The following is a 20,957-nucleotide window of genomic DNA, read 5'->3' on the forward strand; positions in this document are numbered from 1 at the left end:
TAGTTGCCAACTGGTATTGTTACATTGGTTTACCAAGGCCTGAGGAAATGGCATCTTGCTGGATGTGGCCAATCAGTCTATACTGACTGTTGATTACCCTGGCATGCCTTTCATGCCGTGCTTTGAAAGCCTGACATACTATGATTGGGATGTTTTCAAGGAAGCATCTAAGATTGAGGTTAGTCAGACATTCACATAACTTAGTGGTGCCATTAGGGTCTCCTGTCCCAGCTTCCTTTGGGAAAAGAGTCTCTCCATGCACGAATTGTCTGCCAAAGCAAAATATGTGCACCTCTGTTTGTAGATGTGGGTGTGCGGGTACTGGTGATTGGGCAAAGAGCTTCTTTCACACAACCTGACCAGCCTGGCATCCCACCCTAGGTCTTCCTCTTCTTGCACATACGTCTGATGGAGAATTCCTTTGGGAAACCATTGATGCCAGTAATGGCGTGGGAGGGGAAATTTGTTTATAACAATTGGCACAAAAGCTCATGAGAACTTAAGTACCATAGAAACATAGAAAATAGGAGCAGGAGTAGGCCATTCAGCCCTTTGAGCCTGCTCCGCCATTCAATATGATCATGGCTGATCCTCTATCTCAATTACATATTCCCGCTCTCTCCCCATGCCCCTTGATGCCTTTTCTATCTAGAAATCTATCTATCTCCTTCTTAAATATATTCAGTGACTTGGCCTCCACAGCCTTCTGTGGTAGAGAATTCCACAGGTTCACCATCCTCTGAGTGAAGAAATTTCTCCTCATTTCAGTCCTAAATGTCCTACCCCGTATCCTGAGACTGTGACCCTCGTTCTGGACTCCCCAGCCAGGGGAAACATCCTCCCTGCATCCAGTCTGTCTAGCCCTGTCAGAATTTTATATGTTTCAATGAGATCCCCCCTCATTCTTCTAAACTTGAGTGAATACAGGCCGAGTCGACCCAATCTCTCCTCACTCGACAGTCCTGCCATCCCAGGAATCAATCTGGTGAACCTTCGCTGCACTCTCTCTAAGGCAAGTATATCCCTTCTTAGGTAAGGAGACCAAAACTGCACACAATACTCCAGGTGTGGTCTCACCAAGGCCCTGTATAACTGCAGTAAGACATCCTTGCTCCTATACTCCAACCCATTGCAATAAAGGCCAACATATCATTTACCTTCCTAACTGCTTGCTGCACCTGTTTATTTGCTTTCAGTGACTGGTGTACAAGGACACCCAGGTCCCTTTGTACATCAATATTCCCCAATCTATCACCATTTAAATAATACCCTGCCTTTCTGTTTTTCCTTCCGAAGTGGATAACTTCACATTTAACCACTTTATACTGCATTTGCTATGTATTTGCCCACTCACTCAACTTGTCTAAATCACCGTGAAGCCTCTTTGCATCCTCCTCACAACTCACGAACCCACCTAGTTTTGTGTCATCAGCAAACTTGGAAATATTACATTTGGTTCCCTCATCCAAATCATTGATGTATATTGTGAATAGCTGGGGCCCAAGCACTGATCCCTGAGGTACCCCACTAGTCACTGCCTGCCACCCCGAAAAAGACCCATTTATTCCTACTCTCTGTTTCCTGTCAACTAATTTTCCATCCATGCCAGTATATTACCCCCAATCCCATGTGCTTTAATTTTGCACACTAACCTCTTAAGTGGGACTTTACCAAAGGACTTCCGAAAATCTAAATAAACCACATCCACTGGTTTTCCCTTATCTATTCTACCAGTTACATCCTCAGAAAACTCCAGTAGGTTTGTCAAACATGATTTCCCTTTCATAAATCCATGTTGACTTTGTCTAATCCCGTTGATATTTTCTAAATGTCCTATTATCACATCCTTTTATCATCTTTTTACCAGCAGATAAGAAGATGAAAATGGTCAAAAATGACTAAAATATGAAGAAATTAGTTTATTTACCCTGGGTCCATTAAAGATTCTATTACTACAACTGATTTTATAACAATCCTTGATGCCAATTTCAATTGGGCACCTTTCAGTTTGACGCTCTGCATGCCTGAATGACAATAAGTTGGTGTTCTGGATTGACATGCTTCAAAACACATATTTATATGAAATGCCTATCTATTTGAGGAGGCAACTCCAACCACGCTGATCGTGAACCCTGGAAAGTAAACAGAGACGCAAAGAGGATAGAGTTCCAGTGAGATAGAAATCCCAACCTTTTTTCCACCTGCCCAAATCTGCCCTATTTATGTTGCAACAATGTCCTAAATATTGGCAGGCTATTTTTCTGTGGCGAACATTACAGCTGAACTGTAATTACAGCTGAACCCTGTCCTCACCCAATAAACAAATACATGTATCCATTGACTCCAACTGGAAAGGAGTGTGTGTGGATTTTAGGTGAGAATAGGATTGGGCTCAGATGTAATGCCTCTCACAATCATGTAGCTGGCTGGCACTCACTAGCTCACACATGAGGAATAGACACTCAGGTAGAATAGCATGGAGCCATAGCCAACAAATCAGCATTTTTATGGGAGGAAACAAAAGCTTCGAAAATGATGTGTAATCCTGGGGACTGGACATATAGTGGAAAGGACGTAATATTTGTTAAATGGCTGTTCATAATCACGTTTAAAGAGCTTGATACAGAATTCTTTTTTTGCCTTTTCAGCATCTCCTTCTTCTCACAGAACAACTGGAACTTCATCATCAGATAACCAAGGTATGCTGAAAGGTCCTTCAACGACTGGACTAATATAGAAATATACTGGAATCCAGGCAACATGAATTTGCCATAGAACTTTTAAAAAAATAAGTAGCATAAACAAATGGAGATAAAAAGAAAAACTGTGTATGCTGGAAATTAGCTGTCGGTCAGAAGGTTCTTGTTTCAAGCCTCACAAAGATCAGTTACAAAAATAAATACAGATCAGGGGGGTCGTAATTCAGCTCACCTAACTCATCCTTCTGTCAAAATCTACCAAATCCCTGCTACTTTGTTTGAAGAAATGTTTCCTGACACCAGTCTTGAACTTGCCTTTTACCAGCTCGTACCTTGTCCTGTAGCCATGGTTTAATTCAAAATAGTGCTCAAGATTAACTGTTTTTATTCCACTTAATATTTCATATACGTCTATAATGTCCCTCTAATTCACCTCCTTTCAAATCTGAAGAATCCAAATTTCCTGTAACCTTCCCTCAGAACTCAGTCACTAAGATCAACTTCTTGATCCTTCTCAGCACCATTGTTTCCCCTGTGCTTCGCTGACTACAATTGACTGCAGTATTCAAGCTATGGTTTGTTCAGAGCGCTATACAGTTTCAGTAAATCAGCCTCAGACTTCTATTCTGCTGATAAGGTATTATAGTTAAAATTTATGCATAATATAGTCTGACACTCCAGTGCAGTACTCAAGAGAGTCCTAAATTATTGGAGGTGCTGTCCTTCCGATGAGACCCTAAACTAAGACGCTGTCTGTCCCATGCCAGTGGCCACCAGTGGTGGTGTTGTGGGGTGGGGGGGGGAGGGTTAATGCTCCAGTCATCCCCTGATCAAAGGGGTCGGTCTATCTATTGGTGTACCAGCCACCACTACCACGCTGGGTCCCCAGTGAACCTCAGGAGCCTCTGCCCCCAGACTCACCTGCTCCTGGGGCAGACGGAAGACCCACTCCTTACGAAGCAACCACGCAACTCCAGAAATGGTGGCGATCTGAAGAAACCGGGTTTCCCATTTCCTTGGGTCAGTCTCCTGCTGAAGTTATCCATAAGTATCTTGTGATCTTATGATTTAAGTGTCTATGATCTGGAGCAAAAACGATACTAAAAGTAGGCCCTAGATCGAGGGTTGGGTCAGAGTTTAATCTCTCTCGATATATGTGCAGGATTTCCACTACGTACCACATCACTTATGAGGGTGATTAGTATCAGTTTTACCTGACATTTTTGTATCAGACTGAACTACCAAATAAGTTTATGCAAAGAGCCTTTTTCAGCAGCAGAAAAATGCAGCCAGTTGTTGAAGTCAGCACAAATAGCACAGGACTTTTGAATATTCACCTTGACTCCCTGTCCATTGCAGCTCAGTCAAAATTGTAACTAACTAGAAAATCACAAATGTTCAAAGCTTACACTTCTTTGAAATGTAGTCTCGCCTTTGGAAAAGCCAATTTGCCAGTTTAAGACAACTACTTGCACAATAGATTGCAGCTACATCAATACTTGTACAAAAGGCCAGTGTAACACCGCCCTAAGGAGTTGATGAGGGCTGTCCTGAATATATTGTAACATTAATTAATTGCTAGAGATTAATGATAAGTGTTTCTAGCACTTGGTCATTGTTTTTCCTCAGATGTTATGTCTGTTGTTAAGCAACAGCTTGACTGACTTCCTTCTGATGTGCTTCAGGCAAGTCCACAGAGACATAACCAATTTGCCAGCATGCAATAGCAGAAGGCATTTTAAGGGTGGGTATCTTTCATAAAAGAACCATTTAAAAAAAAAGTAATACACAGTAAAGACATATACTATGGAGGAAAAAAACTTTGGGGTTGAATTTCTGTGGGGGTTCGCCTGATTGTCCGCAGAAACCCAGGAGAAATAGTGTAAAAGCTGTTTCTCTGAGGTTTCTGCAGATCTTCTGTCGAGATTACGGTAGACAATCGGGAGAACCCCCCCTTGGAAATTCGAGCGCTTCATTTTTATTACAGTTCTAAAACATAACAACAACTTGCATTTATATAGCGCCTGTAACGTAGTAAAATGTCCTATGCGCTTCACAGGAGCGTTATCAAACAAAATTTGACATCGAGCCACATAAGGACATATTAGGACAGGTGATAAAAAGCTTGGTCAAACAGGTAGATTTTATGGAGCGTCTTAAAGGAGGAGAGAGAGGCAGAGAGGTTTAGGGAGGGAATTCTAGGGCTTAGGGCCTAGGCAGCTGAAGGCACAGCCGCCAATGGTGGAGCAAAGAAAATTGGGCATGCGCATGAGGCCAGAATTGGAGGAGATATCGGAGGGTTGTAGACCTGGAGGAGTTACAGAGATAGGGAGGGGCGAATCCATAGAGGGATTTGGAAACAAGGATGAGAATGTTAAAATTGAAGCATTGCTTGATCAGGAGCCAGTGTAGGTCAGCAAAATCACCTGCAGTGCAACATGTGCAGTAGAAAGTAGGGTCTATAAGAGTCCTTCGGGGCGTCACTACTCTGTATAAAACTATTTAATTCTTTATTAGATTTAATTAGATTTAATTCTTTGTGCATGTATGTCTATGGATATATGAGTAGTGATTACTGTGACTCTGTTTTCTAGGATCTAGCAACGTGAAAATTCCAGTCTGGGTGTTTGTGTTGACAATTATTCTGATCGTATTGTTTTTTTCTGTTATCATTATCTGCATCATGTTCAGGACAATGAATAAGACAGGTAAGAGTATAGGTTACTTAGAAAATAACTGACTAAGAATAGCTGTGGTCTTCCATGCTGAGTTAACAGCCAGGGTGGCAGGAGTGGCACTGCAATTGACCTTAGCAGTCTTGGGCTAGGAAAAAAAAATTAGCCTAAGTTCCGCTCCTGATCGCTATCCAGCACTGCCTGCTGGAAAATGCATGTATATGGACATAGGTGGGGACAAGATCGGGCTTAGCTGTGATGCCGCCACAGTTGACTAGCCCGCTGATACTCACTGTCTAGGCTGAAGAATAAAGAATAGCCACCAGGGAGCGCTGTCCTCATCCATGGAACCGTACTCCCGTAATAGTCAGCCTTTTGCGGAGTGATGGGGAGAACATTGGAGAGGCTAGAGTAGAGGAAAAAGCTAAGGGTGAGACTATGGGGATAATTTTCTGACGCTCCCATGGCGGCAGGGAACCTCAATCACCCCCAGTGCATATAGGGAAATTGTAGGCCCAGTGCCATCCATTCAGTTAGAAATTCATAGGCAGCGGGCCTGTGATTTTCTGATCCATGCTGGCAATGGGCAAGGTTTCCTGCTGATAGTGCGTGCTTGGAAGATTCCCCATATCACTCGTCTTCTACTGGAACACCCTGAAGTAAGTTAATAAGATCGTTTTTGTTGCCCCTTTCTGTACCATTTATAATGTATTCTTTGTCTGGCATGGTGACCAAAATTGAACACAATGGGGGTAATAATGTGGCCTGCTCATGGCACCAGTGGCACTGCACAAGCATTTCATGCAACTCTTTGAATAAAGTGATGTGTCTATTTGCATACAATGGTATGCCTCGCAGAATGTGCCAGGAGTCTTAGAGCCACGTTGTCAGGCACCCCAGCAGCCAGCAAAGGGCCACTGGCTCCCTGTTGTGCACCATGCACTTAATGGCATAGTGTCGCCACCGGGGCGTGGGTCGAGGAGCATGGGGGGGGGGGGTCAAAGGGCACTGGGGTCAGGATTGGCAGGGTTGGGAGGTGTAAAGGGTAGTAATGCTGAATATTTTAAAAATTTCAGTGGGGGCCTTCCCTTTAGTGGACACTGTGTGACTGGAGTGCTGCTCAGGCATTCCAGCTGTATTATGAGTGGACACTTTATTTGCATAATAACAAAAACTTGCATTTATATAGCGCCTTTAACATAGTAAAATGTCCCAAGGCGCTTCACGTGTGCGATTATCAAATAAAATTTGACATCGAGCCACATAAGGAGATATTCGGACAGGTGACCAAAAGCTTGGTCAAAGAGATAGGTTTTAAGGAGTGTCTTAAAGGAGGAGAGAGAGGTAGAAAGCTGGAGAGGTTTAGGGAAGGAATTCCAGAGCTTAGGGACTAGGCAGCTGAAGGCATGGCCTCCAGTGGTGGAGCGATTAAAAATCAGGGATGCGTAAGAGGAAGAATTGGAGGAGCGCAGAGATCTCGGAGGGTTGTAGGGCTGGAGGAGATTACAGAGATAGGGAGGGGTGAGGCCATGGAGGGATTAGAAAACAAGGATGAGAATTTTAAAATCGAAGCATTGCCTGACTGGGAGCCAATGTACGTCAGCAAGCACAGAGGTGATAGGTGAATGGGACTTGGTGCAAGTTAGGATACGGGCAGCAAAGTTTTGGATGAGCTCAAGTTTATGGAGGGTGGAAGGAGGGAGGCCGGTCAGGAGAGCATTGGAATAGTCAAGTCTAGAGGTAACAAAGGCATGGATGAGAGTTTTAGCAGCAGATGATCTGAGGTAGGGGCGGACAGGCGATGTTATGGAGGTGGAAGTAGGCAGTCTTGGTGATGGAGCGGATATGCGGTTGGAAGCTCATCTCATGGTCAGATAGGACACCAAGATTGCAAATGGTCTGATTCAGCCTCAGAGAGCGGCCAGGGAGAGGGATGGAGCCGGTTGCTAGGAAATGGAGTTTGTGGTGAGGACCGAAGACAATGGCCTTGGTCTTCCCAATATTTAGTTGGAGGAAATTTTTTTCATCCAGTACTGGATGTCAGACAAGCAGTGTGACAAGTCAGAGACAGTGGAGGCATCAAGGGAGGTGGTGGTGAGGTGGAGCTGGGTGTTGTCAGCGTACGTATGGATCCTGACGTGTTTTCGGATGATATCGCGAGGGGCAGCATGTAGATGAGAAATAGGAAGGGGCCATGGATAGATCCTCGGGAAACTTCAGAGGTACACACACTTTATGCGAAAGCTCCCACTCCCTTTGCACGTTGCAGGCCTAAGGTCTCCATGCCCGATTTTCTAGGGAATGACTACTTGCCATCGTGTTATCTGTCCCTGTATCCTAAATGTGGTGTAACCAATGCAGTCTAATGCCTTGGTATAACTTTTGTAAAAGTTCTGCACTATTTTGTTCCGGTTATATATTGTAGCATTCTGTTTTGACACATTGTCTGGACATTGAAAGTGACAAATCTACCATTGCTCCTAAATCCTTTTTAAATCTCCCTGTGCTGATTCAGTTCCATTCATTGGATACTTATGTCTCATATTTGGTGGTTATTATGTGTTATTACAAAGAATGTAGTATATTGCATTCAGATTCTAATTGAACCTCTGTTCTTTTCTTTAGGGCATATATATGAATTGCCAAGGTAGGTGCATATTGATCTTCATTGCTCAAGTGTTACCTTTAGGCCACAGGCGACTGGATAAGTCAAATTCCATTTTTATTACATGGGATTCTGGGACTTTTGCTTCTGTTTTGGGAATTGCAGTCTGTGATTATTTCCGTTTTTCTGTGGGAACCTCATAGCAATGACCTTCTTCATAAATTGCAGTTCTTCATTTCTTTTACCATTTAAATCCAGCAAAAAATAAAAAAATTCTGTCAGGAGATTCCTCCTTAAAATCTACCTCTTTGACCAAGCTGTTGGTCACCCCTCCTAATTTCTCTTGATTTGGCTTGGTATATGTTTTCTTCATGCCTTTGCCTAGGTAGGACATTTCACTATGTTAAGGATGCTATATGAATGCAAATTGTTGTTGTTGTTGGACACATAACTACTTTAGTGCAACCATTCATATATTCCTACAGTTTCTTTGAATTTCTGTTACCTTGGTGCTGTTGCGTGTTGTTTGCCCCCTAAATGCTAGCCTCGTACTTCTCCTAAGTGCTCTCTGAGTTGCAGGAGTGTGTGAGGTAACGGGCTGCAATGTCCTCCAGGAATCTCCTGGGTCTAAGATAGCCCTTCTCTCAAGGCAGCAATGTACTAAGAGGAACTTGCTGCAGGGTACCTCTTCTGTGCTGCTTCAAGGGTATTCTTCCCCTGTCCCTTCTGTCACATGTGCAGGTATCTGAGAGGGCTGGTGGGAGGCAGGTATCTGCTAATATCCTGAAATACCTGCCATCCCACCAGTACTATGCGTTGGCTGTGCATGGTCACTGATGGGCAGGAAAGTAGATCAGAGCTCGAGCACAACAGTGTGAACTACTAACAAAGTGAGCTGGGAACAGAGTGAGGACTTCAAAATGGGGATTATGGTGAGAGTGGGAAGTAAATGCAGAGGGGGAAGGAGGTGCTGAGTAAATTAACTGAGGGACAAAAGCAAAAGAGAAAGAAAAGAGGGAGGAGGGGAAGTCAAGGAAGTTACATCATCATCATCAAGTCTACAGCACAGAACAGGCCATTTGGTCTATGCCAGTGTTGATGCTCCACATGAGCCTCCTCCCACCCCTCTTCATCCAACCCTATCAGCATACCCTTCTATTCTTTTCTCCCTCATGTTTTTAACTAGCTTTCCCTTAAATGCATCTATGTTATTTGCCTCAGCTACTCCTTGGGGTAGCATGTTCCAAATTCTTACCACTCTTTGGGTAAAGAAGTTTCTCCTGAATTCCCTATTGGATTTATTAGTGACTATCTTATATTTATGACCTCTAGTTTTAGACTCCCCTACAAGTGGAAACATTTTGCCTTCGTCTTTTTTTTTCTCCTTAAGGTCATTTTTAAAAAACTCTTTTACAACCGTCAAACTTTAAAGTTGTGCAAGGATGGACTACTTTGTGCGTTGTAGAAGTTGTGAAATGTTTGCCTTCCAAGACCAGTTTCTGGAGGATTTCACCGGCACTAACTGCAAGCTGATCAATGCACTCAAAGTTAAGTGGTCAATGTTAGTGAACAACTGGCCACTCATCAAAATATTGGGGGGAGAAGTTTTTATAGATGAAGTTTTAGAGAAGACCACACTGGGGGTCGTAGTGGGAGAGGAGACCCAGTACCAAGAGGAGGAAAGTCAGCCTCTGAAAGGGGGCCAGAAGTCATGATTGGATAATGGGGCAGGAGTAGACATCCCTGGTGCTCTCCAACAGTTTCTCTTCTCTGGAAAGAGATAATGTGGAGACTCAAGACGGTGGCTACAACAGGTAAAGATGTGCCATGCACTGAGGCAATCCAGCAACCTGTTAAGGAAGGAGGGGAAAAAGAGAAAGAGTAGCAGACAAGTTGTGATATTAGGACATTTGATTATCCGGTTTACAGATAGAATTCTGTGCAAACCAAACCCAGAAAAATGAATGGTATGTTGCATCCCAGGTGCATAGGTTGAGGGTCTGAGATTTTGGATTGACAGAGTGCTAGAAGGTGAAGAACCAATTGTTGTCGTCAGTGAGGGGACGAATAACATCAGTAGAAGTAGACCAGAGATGCTTCATGCTTAATTTAAGGCATTAGGAAGGAAGCTTAAGGGAAGGGCCTCATGTGTATTTTTTTCTGAAATACTACCTGTGCCACGTGTTAATGAAGAGGGACAGAATGTAATTAGGCAGACGAACACGTAGCTAAGGCTTTGGTGTAGGGAATCAGGGTTTCAATTCCTCAACTGACACCTTTTGGAATGACAGGAGCCTATACAGACTGGGTTCATTCATGTTTAGCTGTGAGAGAAGGAACATTTGCAGGTGAAGGCTGGGGGTTTGAAGGATCCTGTAGTATCTTCTGAATATTGAAAGTAAGCTATTGAAGTAGTTCATTACAGTGAGGAGATGGTGGTTTTAAGTGGAAAATATACTTAGTACAGTGCATTCTTAGAAGATGTGACTGTCTTCTGTACCTTGGCTGCTCAGATGAGATCATTGAACTTTTTGCGGCACTGAGTTTCTATGCAGGGCATGGTGGAGATGCCACTTATTGCCAAGGCTACCTCTTTCCACTATGCCGATGCAGTTCCTATGGATAGACACCTCTGCCTCTTTCCAAAGAGGTCTTCCCTCCTTTGCCTTACTTGGGACAGCAGCACATTAACCGAAGAGTCTGAGAACTTGGGGACTATGTGCCCTGCAGCTGACATCTCTGATGTGCTTTTCCGAATTCCATTGCTGAACTGTAATCAGTCTTCCATTCAGAGCGGCCTTTTAAATGGCTGAAGCCATTTTGATCCCACAGCAACTCATGATCTCCCTCTTAGGAATATTCCAGAATGTGAAGAGCTGAATGAGGAGGTGACATTTGATGCTCAGATTTTCACTACAGATGTTTTATAAAACGTACTCCAATCCTGCTCCAAACATATGCAATAATTTGGAGACAATATACACGCAGTTTAAAAAAATGTTCTTTCCCTCCCTGTTGAGGTTCGTTTCCACGCCAGCATCCATCCAGGGCCTCACTCACGGGGCCGCTCTTCATGCATGAGCCAGGCACTTTGACCAGAGAGGACATCACAGTCAAGTCCATAAGAGATAGGAGCAGGAGTAGGCCATTCGGCCCCTCGAGCCTGATCCGCCATTTAATAAGATCATGGCTGATCTGAGTTTTACTTCAACTCCACTTTCCCGCCCTTTCCCCATATCGTTTGACTCCCTTGCTGAGCAAAAATTTGTCTAATTCAGCCTTGAATGTATTCAATGACTCAGCCTCCACAGCTTTTTGGGGTAAAGAATTCCAAAGATTCACCACCCTCTGGGAGAAGAAATTCCTCCTAATTTCCGTCTTAAATTCTGAGACTATGCCCTCTAGTTTTAGAATCCCCCATGAGGGGTTACATCCTCTCAGCATCTACCCTATCGAGTCTCCTCAGAATCTTGTGTGTTTCAATAAGATCTCCTCTCATTCTTCTAAACTCCAATGAGTATAGGCCCAACCTGTTCAATCTTTCCTCATGAGACAACCCTTCCATACTTGGAATCAACCTAGTGAACCTTCTCTGAACTGCCTCCTATGCAAGTATGTCCTTCCTTAAATAAGGGCACCAGAACCGTACGCAGTACTCCAGGTGTGGTCTCACCAGCACCATGTACAGTTGTAGCACGACTTCCCTGCTTTTATACTCCAGCCCCCTAGAAACAAAGGCCAATATTCCATTTGCCTTCCAGATTACCTGCTGCACCTGTATGTTGACTTTTTGTGTTTCATGTACGAGGACACCCAGATCCCTCTGTACCGCAGCATTTTGTAGTATTTCTCCATTCAAATAATATTTTGCTTTTTTATTTTTCCTCCCAAAGTGGATGACTTCACATTTTCCCACATTATATTCCATCTGCCAAATTTTTGCCCATTCACTTAACCTGTCAATATCCCTTTGCAGACACTTTGTGTCCTCATCGCAACTTGCTTTTCCACCAATCTTTGTTTCATCAGCAAATCTGGCCACAAGACACTGTTCCTTCATCCAAGTCATTGATATATATTGTAAATAGTTGAGGCCCCAGCGCTGATCCCTGCGGCACCCCATTAGTTACAGATTGCCATTTTGAAAATGATCCTTTTATTCCGACTCTTTGTTTTCTGTTAGTTAGCCAATCCTCTATCCATGCCAATATATTACCCCCAACACCATGAGCTCTTATCTTGTGCAGTAACCTTTTATGTGGCACCTTATCGAATGTCTTTTGGAAATCCAAATATACTGCACCATTGGTTCCCCTTTATCCACCCTGCCTCTTACTTCCTCAAAGAACTCAAATAAATTTGTCAGATACAATTTCCCCTTCATCAAACCATGTTGACTTTCCATGATTGTATTACGAGTCTCCAAATGTCCTGCTACTACTTCCTTAATAATGGATTCTAGCATTTTCCCAATGTTGGACTAACTGGTCTATAGTTACCTGCTTTCTGTCTCACTCCCTTCTTGAATAGGGGTGTTAGGTTTGCGGTTTTCCAATCCGCTGGGATCTTTCCAGAATCTAGTGAATTTTGGATGACTACAACCAATGCATCCACTATCTCTGTAGCCACTTCCTTTAAGACCCTTGGATGCAAGCCATCAGGTCCAGGGGACTTGTCAACCTTTAGACCCATTAGTTTACCTCGTACTTTTTCTCTAGTGATAGTGATTGTTTTTAGTTCCTCCCTCCTCTTTGCCCCTTGATTTTCTACTATTATTGGTATATTATTAGTGCCTTCTACTGTGAAGATAGATACAAAATATCTGTTCAATTCCTCTGCCATTTCCTTGTTTTCCATTATTATTTCCCCAGTCTCATCCTCTAAGGGACCAATGTTTACTTTAGCTACCCTCTTCCTTTTTATATGCTTGTAGAAGCTTTTACTGTCAGTTTTTATATTTCTTGCTAGTTTACTCTTATAATTTATTTTCTCCCTCTTTATTATTCTTTTAGTCATCCTTTGCTGTTTTTTAAAGTTTTCCCAATTTTTGGGCTTACCAGTAATCTTTGCCATGTTGTATGCTTTTTCTTTAAACTGATACCATCCTTGACTTATCTCCTGATTTATATTTTGCCCTACAGTGTAGCTACTGTTAAGGGGCCTATATACTACTCCCACCAGTAATTCCTTTCCCTTGCGATTTTTTACCTCCATCCAAATTGATTCGACATCTTGATCTTCTGAGCCAAGATCATTTCTCACTATTATACCAATTTCATCCTTTCTTAACAGAGCTACCCCACCACCTTTACATTTTTTCCTATCCTTCCGAAATGTTAAATAACACTGAATATTTAGCTCCCAACCTTGGTCACCTTGCAACCACGCCTCTGCAATAGCCACGAGATCATACCCATTTGTTTCTATTTATGCCTTCAGTTCAGAATTGTAAACAATTTTACAACACCAAGTTATAGTCCAGCAATTTTATTTTAAATTCACAAGCTTTCGGAGGCTTCCTCCTTCCTCAGGTAAATTCAGTTCAGAAATTACAGAATGAGTTGGACAAAATATGTAAGTGTGTAGAACAATGGCAGATGAAATTTAATGTAAACAAGTGTAAATTGCTACACATAGGAAGGAATAATAGATGACATGACTACTGCATGAATGGTGTTGAACTAGCTAAGGATGAATGTAAGGAATCTTACAACACCAGGTTATAGTCCAACAGTTTTATTTGAAAATTACAAGCTTTTGGAGCTTACCTCCTTCGTCAGGTGAGTGAGTGAAAGGTTCTAAAATCGCATAGCATATATTAGGCTGGGAGACGATCACACCAATCAAAGGTGTCGTTGGTGTTCTGGGGTGGACAAATGTAAGATTCCTTACATTTGTCCACCCCAGTCCATCACCGGCATCTCCACATCATAGCTAAGGATGAAGCTGAAAGTGTCCTCTCCTAGGCATCTCAGTAGGTTCATTGTTAAACAGCCAATGCAGGGCAGCAATCAACAAAACCAATAGGATGTTGAACTATCTAGCCTAAACAGTAGAATATAATGCATACGAGGTAATGATTAGACTTTATACTGCATTTGAATAATGTGTCCAGTTCTGGCTGCCGAGAAACAAGAGAGTCATTCAAATGCTGGAGGGAGTCCAGAGAAGAGCCATTGGGCTGATAACCTAGTGTCAAAGGTCTTGAGTCATGAGGAAAGACTGGATAGACTTGGGCTTTTCAGCCTAGCAAGGAGACGCCTGAGAGGTAATTGTAGGACTCATCAGGAAATTCTTCTTTACACAAAGAGTATTCAATGTGTGGAATAGAGTAGTGAAGACAAACCCCTGTAATTATTTAAGAAACAATTGGATGCTACAATAGGGTGACTTTAGGATCTCTTTGAATGGATGAATTAATGGCCTTGATCATCCGTAATTATCTTGTGATCTTATGAGGAAGGCAAAAAACATTGTGCGAGGTCCTACCCTCATGAAGACTAACTACAGATTCCTACAATAAATCACAAAAATCACAAGGGAGGTTTGGATTAAGAAGGCCTTTTGACTCATTTTCATCTTATTCTTCCACAATACCAACCATAGTGTCTTTGTATTGTAGCATCTAGCTGTTCATAAATGAGCCCATTGTACTGGCCTCAACAACCCATTTCAGCTTTAAAAGCATCAGTGACTATGGGCTGAAATGGGAAGTGGAACTCACATGGTTAGTTACCAAATGTGCAATTACTAGAGAAAAGCTAGCTAGTGGTTTTAGAGCAGAATATAAATTCAGCACCAAGGGTTCCTACTTCATTATAATATCTGCAGGGTCCACTTAACTGGTGACAGGATAAATACTAAAAAGATTCCTTACTGAAAAAAATTGGAGAGCTGAGGGAGAAAAAGAACATGTGATGGGACTGATTTCATGATTGGGCTCCAAACTCCTGTTTATAATATAGAACAAATCAAAAGGTTGCACACTGATTTAAATAAGCTGGATTAATCGGTCTGCGTGTGGCAGAAGGCATTTAATGTGGAGGAGCACAGTTTCACGCCGTGTGGTTAGGAAACTTCAGGCATACTTGATCTGTGAGTAGTAGTTGTTTGCTTGTTAAAGGTGCACAAACAGGCAGAGTTTACTCAAAGAGCACTCCATCTGACCTCACCTGTATTTCCAGATTCAGGTAGTTTTACTAGGCCTGATGTTCCACCTTGGCAGGGCGTTGTACCTGGAAGTGGGAGAGAAAAGCCAACCACTGTGACAAGCCTAAGGCCTGCAGCACCAGTAATGGCTGTCTGTTTTGGGACCGTCTGACTGCTGTTCAAAAACCCTGATCCTGGTCTTGTTTCATCTAAAAATGAAGCAACTATCTTCTAGCTCACTCCAAAAGTTTGTACTCAGATTGGAGCATCTGAGTGGGCTGGGTGTATGGAGTAAGGCCCACTATTAGTGAGCAGCCCTATTATTGGGCTTCTGCTGAGTGGAGACCCGTGAAAATGAGGCAGGAGACATTGTGATAGCACTTCTGTCTCATTACTCTCTAGGTGCACTCCACCTCCCAGAAACCTGCAGAAATCTGAAATCTGAAATGCTCGAAGTTTCCTAACCACACTGTGTGGCACTGTGCTCATCCACATTAAATGCCTTCTGTCACACGCAGACCGATTAATCCACAGGCAACACAATGGGGCAGAGACCTGGCGTAACAGTTCGCTGCCCCCCTTTTCCTTTGCTTTATGTCTGGAGAATAAGTATTACCTGGACGCAAAGCAGAAGGAAATCAGCCCTGACATTTCCAGTTATAGGGGGTAAATTGCTAGTTAGGTGTGATTAGATGAATCATAGGAAAGTGCGGTATCCTGGAACTTGCTTGATTGCTTTAGAGATTCGGAGAGGAATTTCACAGAGCTTTTCCTAAATTGACTACAGTTTTTTTCCTTTGTTTTTGTGCCTTTCCCAGATAAAAGCATGGTTAGGGGGCGGATGGATGACGTGCTAAGTTGCACCATTGACGGGATGGGGATGGGCTTAATGGGCCTGATGGCCTTTTCTTGCCCTTCTGATATTATGTTGGTATGTTAACCGTCTTCTCTTAAGGCTGTAGAGATTGATTCACATTGAGTTTTCTTTTGACTTTCAGTGTTAGATATGAAAGCTTCCCACATCAGGCACCTGTGCACATACACTTAAGTGAAAATAACGAATACGAAGTGATGACGAAAGCAAGGGAGAGTGAATATTCAGTAATACCCAAGAGATTCTCATGTGCCTCTGAACAATCAAATGCTTCAGTGTGAAGAATAACATAAAGTTTTCTCCCTATGCAGCTTCAGAAGAATGCAAGCTTAAAATTACAACACCGCACTCTGTTTATTTCATTACTCAACTCCTAGAAGAAATGGCAAAAATAATTGTTCCATTTTTAAGTTATAAGACTTTAAATCCCCCGCTCTCCCAAATTTTTTCTCTGTTGAAGGCACTAATTCCTTACAGTTCTACAGATGCCGGCAGCCTCTGATTCCTCTCCCGGGTGACCATTCTTCATGTATGAGCCTACACAGTAAGTTTCGACAGGCTATTCAATCGTGGAGGGTCAACAGCCAAGCCTGGTTCAATCCTCAGCTGATGCCCCTTTGCTCACACTTTCCAGGAGCACCAACTCATTTCTTCCCCCACTTCCTAACCCTGGGGTACTGAGACTGATTGTGGTATTCCAATTGCTACCCTGGCTGGTAGCATCTAATTCAGTATAGATTGGGGACCAAACCTGCAACCTTTCTGGCTCATTGCAACACTGAGCAGTGCACTTACTCAACTGTGCCATTGGAAAAACTCACAAATGTTAAAGGGGCATGGCTAGGTGTATTATATGTTACTAAATCGGGTTTGCGTGTAGGACAGCGTACATAGATGTGACAGTGCCACCTCAACATCAATACACTTTTTTTCTATCTAGATCAGATAAAAATGTTGAGATTTTTACACATCTGTTAGTTTTAGACAAGTATTTCGTTGTAGCGCATGTTATATTTTTCTTTTATAATTATTAATATCAATGTAATTTTCGGTTTGCCTCTGATAATCCCACTAAAATGGATAATAATGTTTTGTGTCAGGTTCGTATCTGCTGTTAATTTTTTTAACTTGTAAAACTTTGGGCTGCAGCAGATTTTGAAGCCATCAGGACAGTGTTTGAGCAGTTTATGACCCTGTCGTTTTTCACAATTCCAATGAAAAATCCCAATGCAGCTTCAAAGTCCTTGTCAGTTTTCCAATTTTCTCTATTTCCTTCCTGAAGGCACTGCAGATTCTTGCTGAGGTACGGTTGCAACGGCCCTGGTAGCTTTATAGTATATTTGCTCAAATGGCCATTTTTCATTCATAACTCTGGAGGGTGAATTTTGACAGGCATCACAGCCAAGCCTGATAATGTCCTCACTTGACATCCACATGTGTGCACTTTCCAGCAGGTGTCATTGGATAGTGACCAGGAACAGGAACCCTTTCTCATTGATTCCCCTTTCTAACTCCAGGAAATTAAGGCCAATTATAGATTTTTAAAAGGCTCTGTTTCATTATATTCTTTATATTCTTGCATTAATAGTTAAATTGTAACAAGTACTTCCTATTTTTCTTTTAAGTACTGCATGTTTTCTTTCTAGATTATATGAAAGGATTGAGATTTTTACACATTTGTTGTTTTATATTTAGTTATATATTGCTTTTACAATTAAAATCAATATAATTTCCAATATGTCTGTGATTTACTCATTAAAATGGATATATTTGTCAGTTTGGTATACTGCCATCTTTTACAGTAATAATCTATCAGCTATTTGCAACAGTAACTCCCTGATGGCCCAATTGTTCACATTTACTACAGGAGCATGAAATTAGTAGGTATGTGTCTTTCACTTTGCCCCTAAGCGCATAAAGCGCCTCTTGTAACTTTGGACCTTGAACGTATTTGCATATAAGGACCAAAGATGTGCACAGCCTATCTGATTTCCTCCATAACGCTCAAATTAATGGGTCCTCATTTGACATCCACAAGAGTATGCTTTCCAGCAGGGGTCAGTTGATAGTGATCAGAACAACTAAAACTACTTGCATTTATATAGCACCTTTAATGTAGAAAAACATCCCAAGGTATTTTACAGAAGCACTATTAGGTAAAAATGGATGCTGAGCCAAAGAAGGAGATATTAGGAGGGGTGACTAAAAGCTTGGTCAAATAAGTTGGTTTTAAGGAGGGTCTTAAAGGAGGAGAGAGAGGCGGAGAGGCGAAGACATTTAGGGAGGGAATTCCAGAGCATAGGTCCAAGGTGGCTGAAGGCACAGCCACCAACAGTGGGATGAAAAGAGTGGCAAATGCATAAGAGGCCAGAATCGGAGGAATGCACAATTGCCGGTAGGTTGTAAGGCTGGAGGAGGTTACAGAGATAGGGAGGGCGAGGCCATGAAGGGATTTAAACACAATGACAATTTTAAATTTGAGACGTTTAGGGATTGGGAGCCAATGTAGGTTAGCGAACACGTTCATGAGTGGGCAGAACTTGGTATGGGATAGGATATGGGCAGCAGAATTTTGGATGAGTTGAAGTTTACGGACTGTGGAGGATGGGAGATTGGTCAGGAGAGCACATTCAAAACAAGTATTGATTGCTAGTTATTATTCTGTTCACCTTGATGTCTACAACTTTAAGTGTGCAATAATAGACAACAGAGGTGGATAGATAATTGCAATAATAGAATGAATTTCTGTTTGCATTAAATTTAATGAAACCAAAGTGACAAACTATTTTGCATATTGCATCTGCATCACTGCACAAGATTCATTTGGATAGAATGACATAATGTCTGGAAAGTGGGATTTTACTGGTGTGATGGTGCTTTTATTTTAAATTTTCTCCCCTTTTTTTCTGAAGATGTTGGCTCTTGTTGGGTATAGTTCCATTATGCCCAGTGGTTGTTCTTTTCGTGTGACTCTAAACAGTGAGTGTCAACAAACTATTCAAACTTGGAGGAAGCATCACAGCTACGCCTAGTCCTGCCCTCACCCAATATCTACACACTATACTTTGTAGGAATTCATCAATTATCCTGCCCATAGAGCAGGTGAAATTGTAGCCCAAGGCCTGTGTAGCAGCAGCTTCTGCATTCTCTATAGAGGCAGACTGGCATTGTAGCCTCTGTTATGAGGGACTGTGTTGAAGATGGTCCTGGAACTACCATTCTTTCCAAGGCTGACTCTCCACGTGCTTCATTGCCTGACACATATAGTGTGTGGAATCCTCCACTCTCGCCACTCTCATGCTCGGAAAGCATCCTTTTAAAAGCTGAATCCCTGTGATTGAGATCCCTGTCCTCAGCAGCTGCAGATGGAGGCTACCTCACCCACTGGTGAGATGCCCCTTCTTCCTGCTCCATCACCTCCCCCTGTTCCAGCTCACCTGTGCTCTGTTTATCACCTGATGTGCTGACCTCTGACTATCTTGCCTCAGTGAGTTGCAGTGACAGGGTACTGGGTGAGATGCTTGTTTTGTTCTGGAAGGAGACGCCTGCAGGTGCTTTCATCACACTTGTTGAGACAGAAAGAGGAACCCGTTAGGAGAATTTCCTCAGAAGAACTTACTGGTGAACCCTCTTTGGCAGGAGCCGGCATGCTGTAGCTGGCGTTGGTCAGTTTGTGTGTCCTTGCGCGTTGGAGTATATAGGATGGAGTGTGAAAGAAGGATCAGTTGTGGACAAACCTTGAGCTGGCACCATACCTTTTTCTTCCCCATCTCCTGCCTTCTGAAGATCATGACTCTGGATCTGCAGGGCCCTCTCCTCAAAAGGCGTTAAGTTCTGAATTGAAACTTGACTACCTCCAGTGGCAGAAAACTGCCTTCTGTTGTGTGTGGCCTTCTAGAAAAGAAGAAGCAGAGATGACAAAGATCACAATGTATGCATGGAATTTGCATACCACCATGTGTGAAGGAACACGCTGTTAGCCTGGGGAAGAAATGGTTGTGTTGAAGAAAAGGGTGATGGGCAAGGGAGATGGAGAAAAGTGTACAGGTCATTTACATTCACACCCATGGGTGTGAAGGAATGCAGGGGTGGGAGGAATCAAATGATGCTGGTTCAAAGCATAGAAAATATGCTGCTTTGCACATGCCTACTTGCCCTCCTGGTGAGATTATTGAATTTTTTCTGGCACTGCAGGTTTTACCCTTGCCCTTGCTGCTGGCATTACCCAGTCTGCCATCTGCTGCCATGCTGCACTTGCCACAGTCTTTCCCCATCTTACGGCCATAGCTTGGGCACAGAATCTCCCACCTCTCCTCGCTTCCATGTTTTCAGGATCTCAACATCAAAGTGAAAGCTTGTTTCTACTGGGAGTGCTGCCAGACATTACAAATTACTTCTACCGTCTAAAAGGCAGACAGGCAATAAAACAATAGGGAGCTATGCAACCAAAACCATCAAAAAATGTATAAACCCAAGGCAACCAGAGCACAGAAAAAAGGTAGCTCCATGGGAACAATTACAAGCAGCAGGTCCACAGTTCATTGACATATTCAACACAGCTCGGTTCCTTTAAAGCCTGCAGCTGCAATCACGCCCAGTGGCTGGCAGATAAGCCTGCCTGGGGCATGTCCACTCCATGATAATGAACCAACTGAAAATATGGGCAGGCTGAACTGTGTGTGGTGATGTTGGGGGGGGTGGGGGGTGCTAGGGGAATGGGCTCCCTTATGTAATCTCTTTAAAATGTGACAGCTGCTTGAGGTTTGCAGATTCACGTCTGGTGCTAATGTGATTCGGATGGTAGATTAGAAGCTCTTTCCTGAAAGCACACACAAGGAGCAGAATTTTCACTTTGAGGCGGGAAGGGTGGGGGGGGGATGATTTTCGGGTGCGAAACCCGGAAGGTAAGTTGGCGATCTTAATAAGGCCAATGAATTTTACTTCCGGGCTTTGTG

General features: G+C 42.8%; 1 protein-coding gene across 2 annotated transcripts in view; it reads left to right on the plus strand.

Annotated features, from left to right (window-relative positions):
• Positions 1-17,738, plus strand: part of LOC137333025 (CMRF35-like molecule 3) — an 86,535-nt gene extending 68,797 nt beyond the window's left edge. For both annotated transcript variants that reach the window (XM_067997107.1, XM_067997106.1), the window contains 4 exons: positions 2,649-2,699; positions 5,294-5,407; positions 8,000-8,021; positions 16,127-17,738. In XM_067997107.1, the coding sequence (XP_067853208.1) occupies positions 2,649-2,699; positions 5,294-5,407; positions 8,000-8,021; positions 16,127-16,283 (344 nt within the window). In that variant the 3' untranslated portion in view covers positions 16,284-17,738. The remainder of the gene's footprint in view (positions 1-2,648; positions 2,700-5,293; positions 5,408-7,999; positions 8,022-16,126) is intronic.
• Positions 17,739-20,957: the final 3,219 nt, after the last annotated feature.

This window comes from Heptranchias perlo, chromosome 15 (genome assembly GCF_035084215.1).
Source record: "Heptranchias perlo isolate sHepPer1 chromosome 15, sHepPer1.hap1, whole genome shotgun sequence".
Taxonomy (NCBI): Eukaryota; Metazoa; Chordata; class Chondrichthyes; order Hexanchiformes; family Hexanchidae; genus Heptranchias; species Heptranchias perlo.